The sequence below is a fragment of the Aquarana catesbeiana genome, linkage group LG07 (assembly GCF_042186555.1).
Source record: "Aquarana catesbeiana isolate 2022-GZ linkage group LG07, ASM4218655v1, whole genome shotgun sequence".
In the NCBI taxonomy this organism is placed as follows: domain Eukaryota; kingdom Metazoa; phylum Chordata; class Amphibia; order Anura; family Ranidae; genus Aquarana; species Aquarana catesbeiana.
Genome location: NC_133330.1, coordinates 99,430,915 through 99,457,222, shown reverse-complemented (window position 1 = coordinate 99,457,222; position 26,308 = coordinate 99,430,915). Strand labels below are relative to the sequence as shown.

Sequence of the window (26,308 nt, the reverse complement as noted above, 5' to 3'; positions counted from 1 at the left end):
AACAATACCATTTGAAAGTATTCAGGCAGGCCCTTTCACTACATGCTTTGGAGAATTCATCCATAAATATGACCACAAAAGAGGTAGGTATAGTGTGTATAAGTTTGGCAAAGTCAGCAGATAGAGGATTGGTATCGGTTGACTTAGCGGTTGGGGGGGGAGTTCCAAATGTTTTTGGGACCCCAAAAAAACCTCTGGCACTCTGCATGAATTTAAGGACACAAATAACATTTGTACACATTTTAGGGGGTGTTTAGGGTAAAGCACTACAATGGAGCTGAAAAAATACATTGTTAAGTGACTAGACTAGGTCGATATAGGCCCAGCATAGCATGCTGGGGAGGTAAGTGAAGGCAAATATGCATGAAGGACAAAAAACAAAGCATATTACAATCATGGTAATTAGGGAATGATGAAAGAAATCCAATACATTAGCAAACATTAAATACATATAATAAGTAGGGATGAGCTTCGAGTTCAAGTCAAACTCATGTTCGACTCGAACATCAGCTGTTCTCCAGTTCGCCGAACAGCGAACAATTTGGGGTGTTTGCGGCAAATTCGAAAGTCGCGGAACACCCTTTAAAAGTCTATGGGAGAAATCAAAAGTGCTAATTTTAAAGGCTTATATGCATGGTATTGTCATAAAAAGTGTTTGGGGACCTGGGTCCTGCCCCAGGGAACATGTACCAATGCAAAAAGAAGTTTTAAAAACGGATGTTTTTTCGGGAGTGAAACAATAAAAGTGTAATATTCCTTTAAATTTCATACCAGGGGGGTGTCTATAGTATGCCTGTAAAGGGGCGCATGTTTCCCATGTTTAGAACAGTCTGACAGCAAAATGACGTTTCAAAGGAAAAAAAGTCATTTAAAACTACTCGCGGCTATTAATGAATTGTCGGTCCGACAATACACATAAAAGTTCATTGATAAAAATGGCATAGGATTTCCCCACAGGGAACCAAAATTTTTTTTTAAATGGCGTGGGGGTCCCCCTAAATTTCATACCAGGCCCTTCAAGTCTGGTATGGATATTAAGGGGAACCCTGCGCCAGAATTTAAAAAAAAAATGGCGTGGGGTCCCCCTCAAAATCCATACCAGACCCTTCAGGTCTGGTATGGATTTTAAGGGGAAACTCGTGCCAAAATTTAAAGTAAAAATAGCGTGGGGTCCCCCCAAAAATCCATACCAGACCCTTATCCGAGCATGCAACCTGGCAGGCCACAGAAAAAGAGGGGGGTGAGAGAGCCTCCTGAACAGTACCAGGCCACATGCCCTCAACATTGGGAGGGTGCTTTTAAGGTAGCCCCCAAAGCACCTTGTCCCCATGTTGAAGGGGACAAGGGCCTCATCCCCACAACCCTTGGCCGGTGATTGTGGGGGTCAGTGGGTGGGGGGGATTATCAGAATCTGGAAGCCCCCTTTAACAAGGGGACCCCCATATCCCGCCCTCCCTGTGTGAAATGGTAATGGGGTACAAAAGTACCCCTACCATTTCACAAAAAAAGTGTCAAAAATGTTAAAAATGACAAGAGACAGTTTTTGACAATTCCTTTATTTAAAGTCTTCTTCTTTCCATCTTCTTCGGGTCTTCTTCCTTCTTCCTTAGGTTTCTTCCTCCATCTTATTCTTCCTCTGTTTCTTCCTCCAATCCTCTGCTTTTTGCTCAGGTGTTCTCGTCCGGCATCTTCCTTTGCGGCGTCTTCTTCCCTGCTTCGTTCTTGGGCCGCTCCGCATCCATGGGATGCTCCCACTGTGTGACGCTTCTCTTCTTCTGACACTTCATATAAAAAGGAGGGCGGGGCCACCTGTTGACCCCACCCCCTCTGACGCACAGGGACTTGACGGGGACTTCCGTATGGCTCTCCCCGTGACTTCAGAGGGAGCGGAGTAACCATAGGGAAGTCCCCGTCAAGTCCCCATGCATCAGAGAGTTTTTTGTGAAATGGTAGGGGTACTTTTGTAGGAATTGTCAAAAACTGTCTCTTGTCATTTTTAACATTTTTGACACTTTTTTTGTGAAATGGTAGGGGTACTTTTGTACCCCATTACCATTTCACACAGGGGGGGATCTGGGGGTCCCCTTGTTAAAGGGAGCTTCCAGATTCCGATAAGCTCCCCGCCCACAGACCCCCACAACCACCGGCCAAGGGTTGTGGGGATGAGGCTACCTCAAAGCACCCTCCCAATGTTGAGGGCATGTGTCCTGGTACGGTTCAGGAGGGGGGTTCGCTCTCTCGTCCCCCCCTCTTTTCCTGCGGCCTGCCAGGTTACCTGCTTGGATAAGGGTCTGGTATGGATTTTTGGGGCGACCCCACGCCATTTTTTAAAAAAATTTTGGAGCGGGGTTCACCTTAATATCCAAACCAGACCTGAAGGACCTGGTATGGAATTTAGGAGGACCCCCACGCCATTTTTTTTTTTTAATTTTGGTTCGGGTTTCCCCTGTGCCGTTTTTATCAATGAACTTTTATGTGTATTGTTGGTCCGGCAATTCATTAATAGCCGCGAGTAGTTTTAAATGACTTTTTTTCCTTTGAAATGTCATTTTGCTGTCAGATTGTTCTAAACACGGGAAACATGCGCCCCTTTACAGGCATACTATAGACACCCCCAGGTATGAAATTTAAAGGAATATTACACTTTTATTGTTTCACTTTAAGCATTATTAAAATCACTGCTCCCAAAAAAATGGCTGTTTTTAAAACTTTTTTTTGCATTGATACATGTCCCCTGGGGCAGGACCCAGGTCCCCAAACACTTTTTATGACAATAACTTGCATATAAGCCTTTAAAATTAGCACTTTTGATTATTCATGTTCGAGTCCCATAGACTTTAACGGTGTTCGCGTGTTCTAACAAATGTTTTGCCTGTTTGCATGTTCTGGTGCGAACCGAACAAGGGGGTGTTCGGCTCATCCCTAATAATGAGATTTTCAAGGAGAAAACTTACCTTTATATAGTCCTTCTGCAGGACCTGAATGATGGCAGAACAGGTCTCTGGGATAATGATCCCCAGAGCCTGGGGGGAGATGCCTGTCGAGAACTTCTGTCCTGCAGACTTCTCCCTGTGCAAGTACTGCAACGTGGCGACTAGCCTCTGCTCCGGAGTGATGGCTTGCCGCATGCAGGTATCCTGCCTGCTGATATAAGGGGTCAGCATAGCCAACAAACGGTGAAAAACGGGGTCCGTCATCCTGAGAAAGTTCCTGAAATTATTCTCACGGATCTCACGGAGCAAAGGCATGTGAGAGAATTGGTCACGCTGGAGCAACCAATTGTTGGTCCATGAACTCCTCCTCGCCCTGTTCATGGACTAGGCTTGTGTCAAAGTAAGAACCCCAACACCAAGCCCCCACACAGCACGAACTCTACGACAAGTACGTACAAGCAACATGGCTTCAGCTGGTCAGAACGAAGTAACAGAACGCACTGAAGAACAGCAAGGCCTGTGAAGAGCGACCTAAAAAATCAGCAACGAGCGGACAAGAACGCACTAAGTAATCAAATACGTACTCACAGCACGCACTGAAGACGAGATACAAACCTCACAAGCACAAACTGAACAGCAGAAAAACGATCTGAAAACCACGAGTCTGAAAAGCGCAAATCATCTCTCACCAATATTTTACTAACACGAGATTAGCAAAAGGAGCCCAAGGGGTGGCGCGCTTGGTTTTGAACTGCCCTTTTATAGTCCCGTCATACGTGTTGTACGTCACCGCATGCTTGACGTTCAGAAATTCCGACAACTTTGTGTGACCGTGTGTATGCAAGACAAGTTTGAGCTAACATCCGTCAGAAAAAATCCGATGGATTTTGTTGCTGGAATGTCCGATCAATGTCCGAATGTGTGTACAGGGCATAAATGTGGATGAGGTCCAAGGGACAGGATGTTCAAACTTCTCTTTAGTTGGTCAGTGAACAGCACAGAACACAACTCACCACAGGGGTACACTGAATACAGATCAAATTCAAAGAACAAAAATGCTCAATCTTCCCCTTCATCAATAGATCGACAGTTTTAGAAACACAGATCATCAACCGAAATCCTCAAAATAATGGTAATGTTTTCAGAGTATGGAAAGAAGAGCAAAATGCCTCCACATAGTGTAAATCCAAAAAGGATAGGGATTTATTAAAAATAAACGTCCAATCCCCAGGCAAACGGGGGCTGGTATAAAACAGGTTCAATTGAACAGATAAAAATGTGCAGTAAAAAGTGGCTCAGCAAGCATAGTAACCCTACGCGTTTCGTCTAAATAGACTTCAACTGGGGTATATGCCTGCCTGCCACCACTGCGCTTATATGTACAGATAATAATTAAAATTACATTATGCACCTGTATGGCCATCGTGGAATTTCACTTCCGGGTTTACGGGCGTGCGTTCAAAGCGTGGTCATGTGACGCAATGGTGAATATAGGAGGAATAGAGTGTCAATGCCGGAAACTATTTGGAAGAACCAAGCCTCTATCGCACCTTCCAATCACCGTAGAGCACATCTAGCACGTGACAGGTACGTTAATTTTGAGAGCGCAAGGTGTGGCCAATAACTTAAATGTCGGCATCAGGGCACATCCAACATGTGATCATAACATCACGTGTAGGAACGTGGGCGGAGCCAACACAAACATCACCGTCAATCGCTACACAGCAGCAACATCAAAGAGGCAGGGATGTAAAAAACAGGAAGTGAGTTATGGTAGGCAATGGAGTGCATTGCTTTCCAGAACTCGAGTTCAATAGGAAATGCTAATAAAGATGTGTTAAGCAGATCTCAAGTGATAATAAACAAATGTAGTAACCGAGATCAAAAGCCTATAATTAGAGAACTAATTAAATAAGATATCAGAATGTAAAATTCCACAAGGCCAAAAAACGGAAAAATCATATAATATAATATATGCATATATCCCAAGCAGAATGAGTAAATGATCACAATACATATACATAATAAGAATGTGTCTATATAAGGAACATGAACAAGTGTGATCTAAACTGGAATCCTAGTGACTGACCATATAAGGAGTAGGAAAAATACTTTCATCGCTAGGTGATTCCATTTGCTATATGGCAGCCAATAGAACCGGGCTTTGGATGCATATAATAGCGTACAGGCCCTAAAGTGGGCGCACCTCAGCAATGGATCACCAGGCTCAGTCAAAAGCCTCTCCATACAAAAAGCCAGTAAGAAAAATCAGAAAAAAATATAAAATAGTATAGACCACAAACATGGAGCAAGATCAAAAATGTAATCATAATGTGGTGTGTTAAATTACTACACAAGGAGTGACAATACTAGAGAATAGTGAGTAATCCACATATGAGTGGTGATCATGAAAGGGCATTAATGAATCCATCCAAAGTGAAACTATATGTATCTGATCCAATATAGATTAGTAAGCTTGTTATACTCTAGACAGGAAGGCCATAATAAAGATTTGTTAATAAAGGCATTGATGTCCCAACCTATATTTAACCCATAAGGTGTGTAACATTTCAGCTGGTATATCCATAAAGTTTCAAGCTTAGACACGCCTCTAAGGCAAGACTCGGCCCTCCAATGGAGGACGAATTTGTCTATGATTTGAAACTTGGTACCTGAAGGGTTTTGGTTGTGGAATTGGAGATAGTGTCTGGGGACACTGTGATTGATGTGTCCCTTTTTTATACTAGTTATGTGCTCACTTACCCTTGTGGAAAAGGTCCGGATGGTACGACCAATGTACTGTTTCCCACAAGGGCAAGTGATCAGCTAAACAACATATCGGATGGTACATGACGTGAAGTGGTTCATATGGTATTCCAATGAGGTAGAGGTAGATACAAATGTTTCTGTTTTTCTCTGTCCACAAGTGTTGTGTAAACACACATTACACTTACGGCACGGAAAAAATCCTTTCATGTTATGAAAAAATGAAGGAGTAATAGGGGGGTCTATAACATTGGGTGCAATCTGTCCACTCAATGGAAGAGCACCTCTGTAAATAACTCCCGCACAGCCAGGAAGTGCAGGGCCCAATATTTGATCTTTTTTAAGGACCTTCCAATGTCTATGAATAATATCTTTAATTTTCTTATGTTGTATGGAGAAGGTGGTAAGAAAAGACCATCTGTGTTTGGAATCCTGTGCACGTTTTGGTTGTTCTGAGGTCAGTAGATTCCTATCTGACAATGATATTTTATTGATTTCTTCATCAACAAGGGAAGGTTGATCCCTTATCAACAAATGGATTTGAGAATATCTGCCTGATGGAATAATCGGAGAGATTAGTACAGTTGCATCTGATCAGTATCAGTTGACTCCGAGGTACTGACTTTAGCCTTACGGCATGGTGACAGCTGTCGACCGGAATGTAGCCATTCCGGTCTGTGGCTTTGAAGAAGGTTTTAGTCACCAGTTGGTTGTTAACTATTGATATTTCTAAATCCAGGAAATGAATAGTCGAAGGACTGTCTTCATACGATAACTTGATCCCAATATTGTTTTCATTCAAGGTCGACATAAAGCCATCAAGAGAATCCTGGTTGCCTCTCCATAGGAGGAGGATGTCGTCAATGTACCTGGCCCAGAGAACCATCTCAGGTCAGTCCAAGGCATAGACGTCATCCTCCTCCCAACGGGTCATGAAGATATTGGCCAGACTGGGGGCGAACTTAGACCCCATGGCCACACCCTTTTGTTGGAGGTAAAAATCATTATTGTACCAGAAAAAGTAGTGCTTAGTGGCAAAACACAAAAGGTCCATAATAAATCTTTTTTGGGTTCCAGGAGTGGTTCTATTCCTGGATAGGAAAAGTTCGACAGCTGAAAGGCCTAGATCATGTGGTATACATGTATATAAAGCAGTAACATCTTGTGGCAGAGTGTTGCCCTGCCAGGGTCTAGAAGGAGGATGTGAGCCAGAATTCTCAACCAGACGGGTTGAGGGGCTCCAGGGAGCATGTAACATGAAGAGGAAACTGGCCTTTCAGTTTCCTCAGTGTTTTGTAAAGTCCACTTTGGGACCTGGAGCTCGGGGATTTCTGAGAGATCCGGGTGGGATGAAATCCCTAGTTCTGGGTCCTGATTTTGAGAACAGCCAGCATACGGATTGGTCAGGTGTGTGCTGGGCTTTTAGTAGTAACCTGGCCATGGTTCTGGGCTCCACCCGGCAGATAGGAAGTCTGAGTACCAGGAGTCAGGAGGGCTCCACGTGGGAGCCAGTGCAGCAAGAGTCTGTTAGCTGTGTGCATTCAGGGAGCCAGAAGCTGTGTGCGTTGAAGGGCTTCAAAGCTGTGTGCACCAAGGTGGTCGTTGAAACAGTCTGTATGAGACAGACAAGGGCCTGGAGTGTAAGGCCAGAGCTGCAGTGCTACAAGTGAGAGCCAACTAGGCTGAATGTAGTTTTGTTGATGAAAAGGAATGCTGAAACCCCTGCAAGGGAAACCTATCTTTGTTGAACTTTCTTTTAATAAAAATGGGCAAACAAAGCCCTTAAAAAGAAGAACCGAGTGGCGGTGTCCTTCAAGCTCTACATTTGATGTTAATCCTTTACACATCGCAGTAACTAATAATAAATCTTCACTGTAATTCACTTGTTGTAGCAAGGCAATGGTGTCCCTGGTATCCTTTAAATATGAGGGTATAGATTTAACTATAGGTTGGAGGTGAAAATCAATATATCGTCCTATGAGGGAGGTGACGGAGTCAATACCGCTAATTATAGGGCGCCCCGGAGGGCGGAGGGCGTATGATATTTTTGTGTACCTTGGGCAGGTAATAAATTATATGGATACATGGGGTAACTGGTACTAAATAACTTTTCTCTTTTTTATCCAAAATGCCCAACTGAGATGCGGTGTCAATGATATCTACAAGTGCTTTTTTAAAGTCAGACATAGGGTTTTTAGGTAGGCATATATAGGTCTCAGTATCACTCAAGATCCTAGTCATTTCCAGATGATAATTGCTTTTATCCAGAATACCTCCTCCCTTGTCGGCGGTAGGTGAAATCTTTCCGCTCACAGAGTTGTTTGAGGAATATTTTAATATTTGGGTCACTGTATGTTCTCTTTTTTGGTAACTTTTCCAAATCTTTGAGGACCAGATCACGAAAAACTTTAATAGAAGGTGCAGTTGGGCAGGGAGGGTTGAACAAAGATGGGTCGGAGAGGCCTGAATGTACTGTATGACAAGTGACTTTCGAAAGAGAGGGCCTAGTAGGGTTGGAAATGAAGTATCTTTGGATATTCAACTTCCTTACATATTTGAGCACATCAATGAATGTAGAGAATTTGTTTAGTTTTTTAGGGGGGGCAAACTTAAGTCCCTTGTCCAAAAGGAATTGTTCAGTGTCAGTGAGAGTGGCCTTACTTAGATTAAAGATACCATTATCTCATATACCCGTTTTCTTTTTCCTGGCATGCCGCTCCCCTCTGGTGCCGCATTTGGTTCTTGGCCTCGTTTGTGCCCTTCTAACTCCCTGGGAAAACCCCCCATATAAGAAGGTCCGGGATGCTTCTGGTTGTAATTAAAGGGAGATCTATTATGATAGTTGTTTTCCCTATCTATATAAGCATATTGAGAATTATAAGTCTCTTGTTTCCTCTCTCAAAGGTGAGAATCTATTATAAGTGTGCACACTTGTTCTTTGTGGGTAGTGTTGATCATGATAGTAGTCATTTGCTTGCTTTTCTTCTTCATGGTGATGTTTCCTGTCTATAGTAGTCGTAATGTTGAGAATTGTCTTTTTTACCTCTACCTTTACCTCTAGTCCCTCTACCTTTATTATTGGGAACTGATCCCCTACAGTTAGAGGTGGGTGTGTAAGGACCAGTAGGTCGGTAATTGGATTCGTAGGCATTATATGTACAATCATCTTGATTCAATATAGGCAAGGTAGCCTGTTGGGGGTGTGGTCTGGGTTCCGGGGGGACTGATGTCTCCATATGTGATGGTTCAACATCTGTATTTCCCAATATATGATCCTTATTCTGTCAACTAAAAATGCAACCGTTTTTATAGTCGTTGACATCTGTTTTTTAATTTTTTGTTCTCACTCTTCCTTCTCTAGGTGGTTTTTTAAATTGGTAGAAAGTAAATTATATTCCGAAGTGGATTTATGTGGTAGGAGTTTTTCTCTAATTTCCTTAATTTCTTTAGCTACAGTATATTACCTAATCTTAAACGTTTCTTTTCAGTCAGGAATCCTACAAAGGAAATTCCTGCCACAAAACCATGGTTCTAGTTCTAAGTCTCCTTGTTGAGGGTGTACATTCCACCTTAAACCTCTGGGAACCATGCGCTCTTTAGAGTATTTGTTCTAAAAATGCTATAACCCATTGGAGGTGAAGTTCTGATACCATAAGGTTTTTCAAACTCCGAAATAGGCCTCCTATTTCAGAATCAGTACTCAAAGAAGTAAAAACACCCTCAGTGTTAAATGAGCGGCTTGTACGGTATTCAAAAACATCCGTAATGAAATGAAAAGTTTAAAGGTACTAAAATAAATGGAGGGCTATAGTATTAGTGTCAAAAGTAGCAAAGTGAGAAGTGGTGAAAATACTGCGCCAACCTCAGATATAAACAGCTAACACAACAATCAGACTGGTTGTAAAATGGTATAAAAAATAAATGTGTAGCACTGGTGATGTATTTATACACAGAAGCCTGATCAAAATAGAAATCTGGAGGTGAATAGTGCTATAAATACAATGATATAACACTCAAAAGAAAGAGTGTCTAGAAAATACAACGAAAACAAATGAATGTGAAAATCTAACATAAATATAAAAATTGTTATTTTTCTTTCCTGACACTAAAAAGGAGGTGCATATGCAAACATAAGCGATTAAATAATCGCACAAAATCACATAAACTAGTATGTAAAAAAAAGTGAAATGGATGTTCCCGGAAGTGAGATTCCACGATGGCCATACAGGTGCATAATGTTATTTTAATTATTATCTGTATATATAAGCGCAGTGGTGGCAGGCAGGCAGGCATATACCCCATGTCGAAGCCTATGTAGACGAAACATGTAGGGTTACTATGCTTGCTGTGCCACTTTTTACTGCACATTTTTATTTGTTCAATTGAACCTGTTTTATACCCGCCCCCGTTTGCCTGGGTGTTGGATGTTGGATCCCTATCCCTATCCTTTTTGGATTTACACTATGTGGAGGCATTTTCCTTTTTTCCATACTTTGAAAACATTACCATTTTTTTGAAGATTGCGGTTGATGATCTGTGTTTCTAACACCGTCGATCGATTGATGAAGGGGAAGATGAGCATTTTTGTTCTTTGAATTTGATCTGTATCCGGTGTACCCCTGTGGTGAGTTCCTGAGGTGTTCTGTGCTGTTCACTGACCAACTAAAGAGAAGTTTGAACATCCTGTCTCTTGGATCTCATCCACATTTACCGTATTCCGGTACATGCTCAACTGACTCAACGCCATTGGCCTGTGAGTCCACCATTTCGGGTAAGAGTACCCCAACCCCCCCTTATTCCCAGAAGGTGGAGGCACTATGCCAGGTGTTACTTCACTCACTGATCGTATGGGAATTTAACACAGAATTTCGGAAAACACATCACCCCTTTATATTAATTTACATGAATATTACTGTATCATAATATTATGGACTCTTATATGTGGTTCTATCTATATGTGGTACACTTGATCTAATTATTTGCAACAGTATACCTTGGACCACATGTACTTTCTGTAATTGTATTTTTATGTGACATCTAAGAATACTTCTATGTGATTTCTACCTATATTGAAGCTTTTTTTATACTAGTTTATGTGATTTTTATCTGAGGATCTGAAAAAAAGAATTGCTCTACATAAGGATGGACTAGGCTATAAGAAGATTGCCAAGACCTTGAAACTGAGCTGCAGCAAGGTGGCCAAGACCATATAGCGGTTCCACACAGAACAGGACTCGCCATGGTCAACCAAAGAGGTTGAGTGTACATGCTCAGCGTCATATCCAGAGGTTGTCCTTTGGTAAATAGATGTATGAGTGCTGTCAGCATTGCTGCTGAGGTTGAAGGGATCGGGGGTCAGCCTGTTCTGTGTTCGGACCATACGCCGCAGACTGCATCAAATTGGTCTGCATGGCTGTCGTTCCAGAAGGAAACCTCTTGTAAAGATGATGCACAAGAAAGCCCACAAACAGTTGGCTGAAGACAAGCAGACTAAGGACATGGATTACTGGAACCATGTCCTGTGGTCTGATGAGACCAAGATAAACTTATTTGGTTCAGATGGTGTCAGTCGTGTGTGGCGGCAACCGGGTGAGGAGTACAAAGACAAGTGTGTCTTGCCTACAGTGAAGCATGGTGGTGGGAGTGTCATGGTCTGGGGCTGCATGAGTGCTTCCGGCACTGGGGAGCTACAGTTCATTGAGGGAACCATGAATGCCAACATGTACTGTGACATCCTGAAGCAGAGCATGATCCCCTCCCTTCGGAGACTGGGCCGCAGGGCAGTATTCCAACATGATAACAACCCCAAACACAACTCCAAGACGACCACTGCCTTGCAAAAGAAGCTGAGGGTAAAGGTGATGGACTGGCCAAGCATGTCTCCAGACCTAAACCCTATTGAGCATCTGTGGGGCATCCTAAAATGGAAGGCGGAGAAGCGCAAGGTCTCTAACATCCACCAGCTCCTTGATGTCTTCATGGAGGAGTGGAAGAGGACTCCAGTGGCAAACTGTGAAGCTCTGGTGAACTCCATGCCCAAGAGGGTTAAGGCAGTGCTGGAAAATAATGGTGGCCACACAAAATATTGAAACTTTGGGCCCAGTTTGGACATTTCCACTTAGGGGTGTACTTACTTTTGTTGCCAGAGGTTTAGACATTGATGGCTGTGTGTTGAGTTATTTTGAGGGGACAGCAAAATTACACTGTTATACAAGCTGTAAACTCACTACATTGTAGCAAAGTGTCATTTCTTCAGTGTTGTCACATGAAAATATAATAAAATATTTACAAAAATGTGAGGGGTGTACTCACTTTTCTGAGATACTGTATATATATATATATATATATATATACAGTATATATATATATATATATATATATATATATATATATATATATACACAGTGCAGTCAGTGCAGAATATATAATAGTGCATTGAAGTGGTTAAGGGGACATGACAGAATTAAGAAGAAAGCGGCATGGGATCCCCCTCAAAATCCATACTAGGCCCTTCGGGTCTGGTATACATTTTAAGGGGAACTCCAAGGCAAAATGTGAAAAAAAATTGTCATGGGGCCCTCCAAAATCCATACCCGACCCTTATCCGAGCAAGCAGCCTAGCAGACCAGGAAGGGAGGGATGAGCGAGCGAACCTCCCTCCTGAACCAGGCAGTTTCACTTTATGCATTATTAAAATCACTGCCCCTGAAAAAACGGTCTTTTTTTTAAAAAACTTTTTTTTGCATCGATACATGTCCCCTGGGGTAGTACCCGGGTCCACATACACTTTTTATGGCAATAACTTGCATATCAGCCTTTAAAATGAGCACTTTTGCTTTTTCATGTTCGTGTCCCATAGACTTTAATAGGGTTCGCATGTTCGCTCAAACTTTTTGCCTGTTCTCATGTTCTGGTGTGTACCGACCCGGTGGTTGTTTGGCTCATCTCTACTGGGAAACTCCCGATAAATTGTTTACATCAGTGTTTTCTAACATTTTTTCAGTAAAGGCACCCTTTATAATTATGCATTTGGGGAAAATTTTAGGCATTTTGCCAAGTCATCCCTGAGGAACCCAGAAGGCACCACAGGATGCCATGGCACCCTGGTTGAAAAGGACTGGTGTTTACCTCTCAAACTGTTTACACCAATCCAATACTCATTTGAGAAGGCCTTTATTAAGAAGTAATTGACCTGAAAACATCCGATTTGAATAAAGCACTGACTACTCCTGTAGAAAGTGCATCAATATTTAAGGATCCCATAGATAAATCTTTGGAGTCACTCTCCAATATATTGTTTTCTCTGGTGGGGCCGGTGTTGCAACCTGCCATGACCATGATGTAATCATGATGTTAGTCTCTAAAACTTTAGGGGAATGGACTAACTCATAAGAAGAATTCTAGCTTCCTTCCATGTTGACCCTTTACTTTGTGGAGCGTTTAGAGTTCATGCTGACAGTCCTACACTAATGTGTCACCTAACAATTAACATGCAGAAATCTCTGTGGTTAAAAAGTTGAACAGCGGAGTGGGTATGTAAAAAGCATTTACTGCACATGCCTTAAAGGGACCACATCTCTTTGGTGCTGCAAAAATAAGGATATCACTGGGGGTAAGAGTAATCATCTACTCTAGTGGAAGAAACGTATGCCTCAAGCAGATGAGAATTATTCCCTCCTCCTTGAGGTCAAGAGTACCTTTTGTGAATTCCCAGTCTTCAACCTCTTAAGCCAAACCCAATTCAGAAGTGCAGTTTTACCACAAACACTGGCCTCTATATTCCCCAAATCTGCAGACAAGTCTTCTCCAGTATAAAGGGGCACCTACACTTTCCAAGGTGAGGTTACCTCTTTTAGCATTTGCGGGTACGTGGATAGGCAGCATCTCAAATACCTGGGTACAGGAGGTGGTTTCCATGGTCTACAAACCAGAGTTTTGCTCCCAACTCCCTCCCAGCTTTATGTCTTCTATCCTACTGGTGACACCACACAAATTAGCAGACCTCCATGAGGCACTTGGGAGTCTTCTGGAGCAAAGGGTTATAGTCCCATTTCCTGTCACAAAGGTTTCAGGCATTTTATTCCAACCTTTTCAGTTACAAAACCAAAAGTAATCCAATTTTGGATCTCAGGGCTCTGAATGAAACTTGAATCTTAAGGCTCTGAATGTCTTTATTCAACCCCCCAAAAATTGCATTCAATTCATTTGGTCTGTCATAGTATCCCCCCATTCCTCAATAGACATGAAGGATGTGTACTTGCATGTCCCTATTTTTCCAGCTTATAGGCAATTCCTTTTTTTTTCTGTTTGTCTTTAGCACTTTCAATTTGAAGCCCTGCCATTTGGCTTGTCTTCTGTGCCCCATGCATTCAGCAAGGTTCTAGCCCCTGTGCTAGCTATGCTGCTATTCCCAGGGCAGCAAGGTTGGCATAGTCTCTGGACTGGTGGTTTGGGAATTCTGCTATTGTGTTGGGGAAATTTTCCTTTTGATTTCTTGGAAGATCATCACAGCAAACGCCAGCCTGACAAGCTAGGGAGGAACTCAAGACACCCTGTTGGTGCAGGGGATCACTGGAGGATCCATTCTCCCAATCAACATTCTGGAACTTGGGGCAATTTGGTTGTCCCTACAGCACTTCATTCTGGAGCTTTGGGAGTTATTTTAAAGATGCACACACCGACAGGTGGGTCTTCCAGTTAGAATCAGCCAATGCCACGCATGACAATGGCATACAGTAACCATTAGGGAAGAACTGGAAGTCTTCCTGCGGCAAGAGAATTGGGAGGAGTTTTGTCAGGGCAGAACTTCACATCCTGGGCCCTGAGGATATGGTCCCATACCTTCCAGAACCAGTGTAACAGGTGGGGATGCCTGATAAGGGCCTCCAGGTTCAAAAACATCTTGACAAGTGAATACTCTTATGGCTCCGTGGGATCATTACAACCTGGTCTATGTCTTTCCTCCCTTCAAACTCCTTCCCCTTCTGCTGTTCAAGTTCAAGATAGAGGACATTTCAGTGGCCCTCAAAGCACTGGACTGCCCAGGTGGATGTGGTAATCTAACCAGATCAGACTCTATACAGTTGCTCTGTGGGTTACAGATCTTTTGTTCCAAGAAAAGGTTTACCATCGTGCCTTACAGTCGCTGGTTTTAATGGCATGGCTTTTAAAGCCCAGGCCTTAAAGGACTGGACCCCCCTGACTTGGTGAACCCTACAATGTTAAAAGCTAGGAAATTCACTACCATTGCACAGTTAAGGCATACTTTGCTTGGTACGTGAAACAAAGCTTTCATCCCATAAACAAATTTGTAGGATGGGTTCTTACCTATGGACAAGTGGCTGAGGAGCTGGTGTAGAAGGGAGGGGTTTGGGTTCTTGGAGAACTGGGCCAACTTCTCAGTCGGTTACCAGCTCTTTAGCAGGGATGGACTGCACCTAAATGGGGACCGTGCAGATCGGCTGGTAGTGAAGATGGCCTACAAGTTAGAGGGGCTTTTAAACTAGGAGACGGAGGGGGAGGGTCCAGAGGTAGAGATAGCCAGCGCGGAACAAATTCCAGAGGGTCGTATTGGGGGCATTAGTGGTAGGTTGACTAAAGCACCTAAACCCAAGGTAAGTACAGTAACAAGTCCTATTTGCAACCTCAGAACACCCAAATAGGAGATAGTATGCGTTCGGTCTAAGCTACGGGGCATGTTCACCAATGTCAGGAGTCTGGCGGACAAGATGGGAGAACTAGAGCTACTGTTGTACAAGGAGGATTTCAATTTTGTAAGAATTACAGAGACTTGGTTCAACAGCTCTCATGATTACCTGGCAACCATTCAAGGGTATTCCCTATATTGCAGGGATAGAGAGGGTAAAAAAGGAGGAGGGGTGTGCCTGTATATCAAAAGTTATGTACAAGTGAATGTAAAGCCGCGTACACACGAGCGGAATGTCCGACAGAAAAAGTCAGACGGAAGCTTTTCATCGTCTATTCCGATCTTGTGTAGGCCTCATCAGACTTTTTTTTTTTCGAAAATTCTGACGGACCTAGAAATGGAACATGTTCTAAATATTTCCGACTGAACCAATTCCTATCAGGAAAACCGATCGTATGTATGCTGTTTCGACGGACCAAAAACGACGCATGCTCTGAAGCAAGTACGAGGTGGAAGAAATTGGCTACTAGACATGTACTCCGTCAATAAATACATTTCGTTTCGTTCCATTCCGTTTCGTATTAGAATGTATTTGTATTTCGTAATTCGTGTCCGAAATTCAATTTGGATTTGTACGAAATAAGAATTTTCGTTAGGTTTGTTAACTTTTCGTAACAATTACGAATGTTCGTTATGATAAATTTATCATTAGGAGGGGCTCCCACCATCCCTGTGCTGTGCTGACTTCCTGGATTTTTAACTTTTAGGTTCTTTAACTTTTCGTAACAATTACGAATGTTCGTTATGATGAATTTATCATTATGAGGGGCTCCCACCATCCCTGTGCTGTGCTGACTTCCTGGGGTTTTAACTTTTAGGTTCTTTAACTTTTCGTAACAATTACGAATGTTCGTTATGATGAATATATCATTATGAGGGGCTCCCACCATCCCTGTGCTGTGCTGACTTCCTGGGTTTTTAACTTTTAGGTTCGTTAACTTTTCGTAACAATTACGAATGTTCGTTATGATGAATTTATCATTATGAGGGGCTCCCACCATCCCTGTGCTGTGCTGACTTCCTGGGTTTTAAACTTTTAGGTTTGTTAACTTTTCGTAACAATTACGAATGTTCGTTATGATGAATTTATTATGAGGGACTCCCACCATCCCTGTGCTGTGCTGACTTCCTGGGTTTTTTAACTTCATCATAATGAATAATCGTAATTAACAAACATTCTCGTATCCGTTGTAACGGAATTTGGATCCGAAATTTGTAAACAAAATTTTGTATTTCGTACAAAATTCGGAAGCATAGCAATTCGTATTTCGGATCCTCCCGAATGTACGAATTTATGGAAAATTTGTACAAATTTTCGATTCGTACGAAACTAATCGCACATGTCTATTGGCTACTGGCCATTGAACTTCCTTTTTCTAGTCCCGTCGTAAGTGTTGTACGTCACCGCGTTCTTGACGGTCAGACTTTGGTCGGGCTTTGGGTTCACCGTGTGTAGGCAAGACCACTTGAATGGAATTCCGTCGAAGTTCCGTCGAAGAAACCTTCGGATTTTATTCCGACGGCAAAACCGGTCGTGTGTATGCGGCATAAGAGAGGATATCACTAATGGAGCAAGGGAGGAGGTGGAATCCTCATGGGTAGAGATACAAAGGGAGGAAACTAAGGGTAAAGTAATGCTGGGCATATGCTATAGGCCCCCTAACTAGAGGGAGGAGGGGGAGGCAGACCTCCTATCACAATTTGGATTAGCGGCAAGGATGGGAAATGTCATTATAATGGGGGATTTTAATTATCCAGACATAGACTGGGCGGAAGGATCCGCACATTTATCTAAAGCTCGCCATTTCCTAAATTTCATGGGTCAGATGGTAAATGCACCAACAAGAAACAAGGCATCACTAGACCTACTGATTACTAACAATACAGACCTGATCACAGACGTGGAAAAATTGGGCAATTTAGGAAACAGCAATCACAGGTCAATTCATTTCAGTCACACAAATAGGAAACAAAAGGGGAATACAAAGACACTGAATTTCAAAAGAGCCAACTTCCCTAAACTGATCCTTGTTAGAAGATATTAAATGGGCTAAAATCTTAGGAACAAAGAAAACGGAGGAAAAATGGGTATGCTTATTAAATAAGGGTTTTAGCCAGTGCATCCCAATGGGAAATAAATTTAAAAGAGCTAATAAAAGTTCTGGGTGGCTTAACTCCAACGTAAAAATGCATATAAAAGCAAAAGAGAAGGCCTTCAAAAAATACAAGGCTGAGGGATCATCACCAGCATTCCAACTTTACAAAGAATACAACAAGAAATGTAAGGCTGCAATCAGGGCAGCTAAGATAGAACACGAAAGGCACAAAGTGGAGGAGAGTAAAAAAATTCCCAAGAAATTCTTTAAGTATATAAATAGTAAGAAAGGGAGGTCAGATTATATTGGTCCCATAAAGAATGATGAATGGAATCTGGTTACTAAGGATGGAGAGATGGCGAAGGTATTGAATCTATTCTTCTCCTCAGTTTTCATGAGGGAAATGGGGGGCTTCAGTAACCAAAACTGTAATGTTTATACTCATGATACGTCACAGAAAGCACCCTCATAGCTAACAGAGGATAGAATTAGAAATAGACTTGAAAAACTTAACTTTAATAAGTCAGAAATAGGTGCAGAAACATTCATGTCTCTGCACATGGTGGGAATTAGGTCTTACTCTGCAATAAGCTGTGAATACAGGGCAGCAAATGACACCATGAAGGTACATGATCAATGCAGGTGAAAAACATAGGTTGCAGGTAGGAATATTTGCCATAACTTTAACTTTATCGCTATCACCAGTAGGGGACTGATGAGCTGAGTATTATCAGCCCTGGAGGCCCCAATTACATTAAACCATAAACTCTGGGGTTGGTATTGAGGAGTGCCTAGTACAAGAGTTCAAATCACTTAAAGGTCTTTTTGGAAATTTTTTTGGTTAAGAGTATCAAATACAGCCAGCATCTTTTTTTTTGGGAAAGACCTATCCTTTCTTCAGGGCTTGAGCAGTGGAAGTTATTAGTTCATAGTGCTGCCCTAACCTAGGTTTTCTATGGCATCTCACTGTGATTCTAGTTAAGGACAGGTGAACTCCAGAGGACATTACAGAAAATAACATTTAGTCAGTTTAAGAAGTGGTTCCTTACAGTAAGAGTGGTTAAAGTGTATAAGTAGTTAATTTTTTTTATATAGAATAGGGAAGGATTAAAACCCCTGTCAAGTTATTTTTGCTGTCTGTGTCATGCTGGAGAAATATAATTTCACTCTCTGTCCTGGGGATGTGAAAGGAATTCTTTCCGAAGTGAACAGGATTTTAATGTTGGAGAGTCTCCATTATAGGATTTCCCCTCACCTCTGATGACACCACTCTGGTGGCAAATTAAATGTTTGGATTTCCCCTTTATTTTCTGTCTCAGTAACAGTGGTTACCAGGAAAAAGTGGAAACACAGACAGCAATAAAAACTTATGAGAGTCTAACCCTTTCTTATTCTATCCAAAACTTCAAAAAACATGTTTGCCTTTACATATACTTTGGGTCGAATAATACTTTATAGTGTAGCCCAACATGCCTTTTAAACTAATTGGTGGAGTTTATAACATTGTGGATTATACAAAAATGCAATAAAATTTGTCAAACCTTATAGTTACCCTTTCTAAAAAGGTTTTGTCTGGAATTGGGCTTTTTATTGCCTAAAATAAAAAATGTTATTTATCTCTACATCTGTCCATTTATTATTTGGATCATACACTATGATGACATTACCGATAGCAAATTATTTTCCAGGTAATGTTGCCAAAAATGTTGCATGGGAAATATTGGCTAGAGCTGGGTTTATTGATTGACCCCTGTTCTGTCTCATAGTCTCATCTATCTTTTTATTGACACAGCTCTCAAATAATTCTGCAATGACAAGCTATTTTCTTTTTGCCAGCATCAGGAGTCATTTCTTCTTTACAATTCACAGATCTGTAGTAATGGCCAGTTGATACTTAAATTAATGTATTTTATCGACAAAGGTCTTTAACTCAACTTTCTAAAAATTGACTTATTTGATTAAAATGATCCGGCGTCTACATTTTTCAGTACAAAGGAGGTTTAAGTTGGTGGTGCTGTGCCTCCTATTTTTTACCTTTGCCATGCATTTTGCTCTAGACATTTTTTCTTTTTCTACAACAGTTTCTTGCCCATGTCCATCTCAAAACCATCTCATAACCAAAACACATTTGGTCCAGCAGATGCCAATTGTAAGGACACTGCAAGATTTTAGTGGCAGCAATGGAACTTCAGTGGATGGAAGTCAGATGTTAAAGACTTTAAAAATAAGCCTAAATGTTCACAAAAAAGCAACAAGATATCAAGGATCAAAGCTGGTATCTCTTTTCCTGAACCCACTATACAATACCCTAATGCCAACCATCAAAGAGGAGGACAAGCTATTCAGGGTGAACACAGAGGAAAAATTTACCCTAAAAAGCAGTGGAAGTGATGAGTGGTAAGTTGCCATTGTATTAATTTTAAATAAGTATCGAATGTCCAGAATAGTTAATATAACCATACAACAGCAGGCTCTGACACTACTGTATGTTTATATTTTTTGTCTTGACTGATTTAGATTGTTCAAGTTCTACAGTATCTTACAAAAGTGAGTACACCCCTCACATTTTTGTAAATATTTTATTATATCTTTTCATTTGACAATACTGAAGAAATTAAACTTTGCTACAATGTAAAATAGTTAGTGTACAGTTGTATAACAGTGTAAATTTGCTGTCCCCTCAAAATAACTCAACACACAGCCATTAATGTCTAAACCGCTGGTAACAAAAGTGAGTACACCCCTAAGTGAAAATGTCAAAATTGGGCCCAAAGTGTCAATATTTTGTGTGGCCACCATTATTTTCCAGCACTGCCTTAACCCTCTTGGGCATGGAGTTCACCAGAACTTCACAGGTTGCCACTGGAGTCCTCTTCCACGCTTCTATGACGACATCACGGAGCTGGTGGTTGTTAGAGACCTTGCGCTCCTCCATCTTCCGTTTGAGGATGCCCCACAGATGCTCAATAGGGTTTAGGTCTGAAGACATGATTGACCAGTCCATCACCTTTACCCTCAACTTCTTTAGCAAGGCAGTGGTAGTCTTGGAGGTGTGTTTGGGGTCCTTATCATGTTGGAATACTGCCCTGCAGCCCAGTCTCCTAAGGGAGGGGATCATGCTCTGCTTCAGTATGTAACAATACATGTTGGCATTCATGGTTCCCTCAATGAACTGTAGCTCCCTAGTGCCGGCAGCTCTCATGCAGCCCCAGACCATGACACTCCAACCACCATGCTTGACTGCAGGCAAGACTCACGTGTCTTTGTACTCCTTACCTGGTTGCAGCCACACATGCTTGAAATCATCTGAACAAAATAAATTTATCTTGGTCTCATCAGACCACAGGACATGGTTCCAGTAATCCATGTCCTTAGTCTGCTTGTCTTCAGCAAACTGTTTGCAGGCTTTCTTGTGCATCATATTGAGAAGAGGCTTCCTTCTGGGACGTCATGCAGACTGATTTGATGCAGTGTGCGGCGTATGGTCTGAGCACTGACAGGCTGACCACCCACCCCTTCAACCTCTGCAGCAATGCTGGCAGCACTCATATGTCTATTTCCCGAAGACAACCTCTGTATATGACGCTGAGCACGTGCACTCAACTTCCTTGGTCGACCATGACAAGGCCTGTTCTGAGTGGAACCTGTTCTGTTAAACCACTGAATGGTCTTGGCTACCGTGCTGCAGCTCAGTTTCAGGGTCTTGGCAATCTTCTTATAGCCTAGGCCATCTTTATGTAGAGCAACAATTCTTTTTTTTTTCAGATCCTCAGAGAGTTCTTTGCCATGAAGTGCCATGTTGAACTTCCAAAGACCAGTATGACAGAGTGAGAGCGATAACACCAAATTTAACACACCTGCTCCCCCATTCACACCTGAGACCTTGCAACACTAACGAGTCACATGACACCGGTGAGGGAAAATGGCTAATTGGGCCCAATTTGGACATTTACACTTAGGGGTGGACTCACTTTTGTTGCCAGCGGTTTAGAAATTAATGGCTGTGTGTTGAGTTATTTTGAGGGGACAGCAAATTTACACTGTTATACAAGCTGTACACTCGCTACTTTACATTGTAGCATAGTGTCATTTCTTCAGTGTTGTCACATGAAAAGATATAATAAAAAATGTACAGAAATGTGAGGGGTGTACTCACTTTTGTGAGATACGCTATATAATAATAGTTTTTCCTTGTACTAATTTATTAAACACACCCAAGTCCCTGAGATGAGCAATTATGTCTGAGTTTGGTTAATTTCAGTGCAGCACCTCTGGAGAAACTGAAGATTCTTTAAAACAACAGATGTGGACAGCACAGGGCACATCTGAGGAAGCGTGTTCTGTTGTGAGAAGATTCACCCCCAAAGGCTGACATGTGTTTACACTTATGCCATGTGTATCGTGTAAATTGCTAATTGTCTACTTTTATGTATGTCTACTTTTTAAATAACCACTACACACAGATGCGCCCTCTGCTATCCATATATATTTCACAGCTAAAATGCAAGGGATTGTCAAATAAGGTAATAGGGGGCCAGAGACTGTCATGGGGAACATATACCAGTGCATTACATGCTTTGAATTACTGTACATGCTTAGGAGATATCTTTAAGCTGTACGTGGCATTCCAGAACAGTACAATTATCCCAGACAACACCAGTGATGCAGTATTCTGACATCACATATTTTGCATGTGTAAATGATTTTTTACTTTTACATTTAGTTTGGCCTAAATACAGCAGCAGAGGCCCAATCTGATTTATTACAACTTGGAAAAAAAGGCTTTTTTAGATATTTTTGGCTGCAACACCTGATTTTTTTGTAACTAGCGGTAATAAGCCTGAAGAGAAGCCACTAAAAGATTAAAAGCTATGGGAAAGTTTTGCTCCTTAACCACTTGCAGACCAGCCGCCGTCATTATACTGCGGCAGGTCGGTACGATCCCGCGAACAGTTGTAGCTATACCTTTAAGCGGGATAGCAGGCGCGCATTGTGGGAGTGCCAATGCTCGTGGCTGGCAGTCACGTGCGATCGCGGGCACGAAAGGGCAGAACAGGGATGCGTGTGTGTAAACACACGCATCCCTGTTCTGTGTGGAGAGGAGAGACAGATCATGAGTTCCTAATAGCTAGGAACCACGATCTGTCAGTCCCCTCCCCCTACAGTTAGAGCACACAGTCAGGGAACATTTTTTATAGCACTGATCACTGTATAATTGTCAGTGGTTACGAAAATGTGTCAAAAGTGTCTGAAGTGTCCGCCATAATGTCGCAGTCACAATAAAAAACGCAAATCGCAGCCATTACTAGTAAAAAAAAATAAAACATAATAATAATAATAATAATAAAAATGCCATAAATCTCCCCTATTTTGTAGACACTATAACTTTTGCGCAAACCAAATAATATACGCTTATTGCAATTTTTATTCCCAAAAATATGTAGAAGAATAGATATCGGCCTAAACTGAGGAAAAAATTTGCTTTTTTCAAAAAAATTGGGGATATTTATTATAGCAAAAAGTAAAAAATATTGTGTTTTTTTTCAAAACTGTCGCTCTTTTTTTGTTTATAGCGCAACAAAAAAAAACGCAGAGATGATCAAATACCACCAAAAGAAAGCTCTATTTGTGGGAAAAAAAGGTCAATTTTGTTTGGGTATAGCGCTGCACGACCGCGCAATTGTCAGTTAAAGTGACGCAGTGCCGAATCACAAAAAATTGAGCAGCCAAATCTTCCGGGGCTGAAGTGGTTAAAAAGGATATTTGTTTCTAAATATCTGAGCACTTTGGTAGAGCACATAACAAATTGCACCCCAGCATGGAGGGGGGGGGGGGAGAAAACTGTGTTTTTGTTAACATAGATATAGACCCAAGTATTAAATGTGTACTTATGTGTTATGGGGTGATAATGCTTTTCCCTCATCTTCAAAAATCTGCTTGCAAATCACTCTGTCATATGCTCTCCTAACGGAACAAATTAACCTCTGTGCTGATGCACATATTACACTGTTTTCACAAAAAAAAGCCCTTTAACTAATTTGCATCTGCAGCAATTAGTAAATAGTCCCTGTGAAAAATATATGCAGTCATTATCAATGCAGTGCATCCAGACAGGCTGTCAAGAAATACATTGCAGCCAGCAAAAAATAGAAATATGCCCTTTTAAAAACACACTTTCAGCTTTATGCTGAGCATTATGTTTAATCTTTGTTTATTGATCTTTATGTTGTTACACAAATACACATAAAAAAAGGGGGTAACAGAAGGATCATAAGGTTTAGGTTTAGATCCATCCATTTAGTACAGTATGTATATCAGTAACAGTAGGCTATACATACTAGTATGCAAGGCAAATCAAAGTACAACATGGTAATTCCCCAAAAGGTAGATAACAAAGGAGCATAACCACCTAGGTAAGCGGGGTGTGAGGTAGGCAAACGCAAAACGTTTGAATAGAGTGAAATTTCAGTAGTATGCCAGTACCAGTAACATAGGGAGCTTCAAAGGACCTTTCAACAAGGAGAGCAAGAATGAAACCCTCCTCAGGGGCATATTTAACAACAGTATGGTTATAACCAAACATGTACTTAGAGGTCTGAACAAAGTTGTAAAACCAGGGTAGAAGAACAAAAATAGTAGGGGGGGGGGGAGTAAGACACAAGCACTATGAGGAGAGATAAAACTGGATATCCAAGAAAGATAGCAAGTAGTATGACAGGGAGATCAAAGGTAGGAGGTGAATTTAAAGGAATGTCGGAAGTGATTCCCGACTGACCAGGTCAAGATGTAATCGTCAGTTTTATCTGTTTCCCAGGAGATCAAATTTTCTAGATGGCAAATAGAATCCATTTTACAGGCTCATTCTACAAAAGACGGGGGTTGTGGTTTTGGCAATGCCCTGGCAATAACAGTACAGAAGTCAAGAAGTGTCGTAGAAGGCTTTTTAAAATTTTGTTTATAGGATCCAGGCATCATTGATAGCAAAATAATTAGTGGAGAGTTAACAATTTTGTCCCAACTAAATCATAGTAGAGGCGAAGTATTTTGTCCCAGAAAGGACTTAGGAGTGCTGCAAATATGAGTCATGGTGCCTGGGGCCTGAAAACATCGCCAACAGGTGTTTGGAATTGACAAATCAATTTTATGCAGGGTAGTAGGCCAACAATACCACCTGGAGATGATCTTATATTTGCACTCTTGTGCTCTAAAAGATATAGAGGTCTTATAAGTAAATGTCAGTATTTTGTCACAGTCAAAGTCATCACCAGGGATATTAAGTTCCTGTTCCCATTTAGCAATGAATGGTGGGGAATGCTGTAGGGAGGTCTTCAGCAAAACTTGGTATATGTGAGACAGGGGACAGCAAGCACTCAAAATCAATGAGTGGTCTGGTCAGGACAGTTGTGGTGAGTTGGGAATATTCCATCCATGCTCTAGCCTGGTTATTTAAAAAAAATGTGTAAATAAGTGTGGCATAGTGGATATGTGAGTGGATACTACTAAATCTAAATCCACCTAATAAAATACTGATATAAATATGTGAAGTCTACTAATGACTCAAATGCAACGTACACACGATCGGAAATGCTGACAACAAAAGACCGATAAGAGCTTTTTGTCGGAAAATGCGACCGTGTGTATGCTCCATCTGTCTTTTGCCGGCGGAATTCCAGCCAGAAAAAGATTGAGAGCATGTTCTCAATTTTTCGGTCAGGAAAAGTTCCTATCCAAAAATGCGATCGTCTGTATGCGATTCCAACGTGCCAAAAAATCACGCATGCTCAGAATCAAGTATGAGACGGAAGCGCTCGGTATGGTAAAACTACTATTCGTAATAGACATATTACATTCGTCACGCTGAAATGTTTTAAATAGTTTAATGCAGCGCATTCTCTTCTTTGTAATGCTAGAAGAATGAAGTTGTTTTGCTGCTCATATTCTCAGAGTTCTCCCAAACTGATTTCTTTATTATTTCTCGTGATCTCATGAATAATCTTTTTTGTTTTTAAAGCCAGATCTCCATAGTAATGTTTTTATTTTTTTTTATAGTCATTTTTATTCAATTTTTTTAATCAAGATCTCCTGTTGTTTTTTTTTTTATTTCAAATTATTTTATAGTGATCTCCATATTTTTTTTATTTTTTATGTCACGTTTCCACAACAACATTATTATCTTGTATTTGTAAACCTCAAGGAGGTTGCTTGGTGTCCCTTGTTAATTAGACATTGTATTTTTGAATTGTACCTGCCTACTCACAAAAAAACTGTCCTATTTGAAGAAAAACACATAGGCAAGTATTTTCATATAAAATAATCTCCATTTATTCTGGCTTATAATAACAAAATAAAGAGGAAAGGCAATGCTGGAGAAACAGCTGGAATTTGTGAAGCCTTTGGCCCCCAGGGCAAAACAAATTGGTAGCTTGAGAAGTCCATATATAAGGGAGCACAACCTGGTCCAGGACTCCCAGAGATCAGGAACAGCAGCAGATGACATGTATATCCCCAGACTGTGGTACTACAACAGCCTGCGTCTTCTGTCAGACCAGACTGAACCCAGACTGAACCCAGGCAAGCACTTTCTTCTCTTCGCTGCAGCCTTCCCTCCACGCTTCCCTGCAGCCTTCCCTGCAGGCTGTGGCTCTGGAGGTGGACTTGTGGCAGGAGGAGGAGGATGGGCGAGCATACATAAGTGGACATCATCGGTCATTTGTCTCCTCAACCCCTTGTGAATGGCCTCAAAAAAAATCTTTTCACAGTTGAGGCGTTGGCCCTCTCCATTTTGTGCAAATTTGAGGCTAGATAGT

The 26,308-nt window shown here is 41.5% G+C and overlaps 1 protein-coding gene across 3 annotated transcripts in view; it reads left to right on the top strand.

Annotated features, from left to right (window-relative positions):
* Positions 1-26,308, top strand: part of LOC141103200 (extracellular serine/threonine protein kinase FAM20C-like) — a 351,969-nt gene that overhangs the window by 63,641 nt on the left and 262,020 nt on the right. For 2 of the 3 annotated variants that reach the window (XM_073592534.1, XM_073592533.1), the window contains exon 1: positions 19,333-19,898. In XM_073592534.1, coding sequence (XP_073448635.1) covers positions 19,465-19,898 — 434 coding nt within the window. In that variant the 5' untranslated portion in view covers positions 19,333-19,464. Of the gene's footprint in view, positions 1-19,332; positions 19,899-26,308 lie in introns of those variants that run through there. The other variant, XM_073592535.1, reaches the window with a different exon arrangement.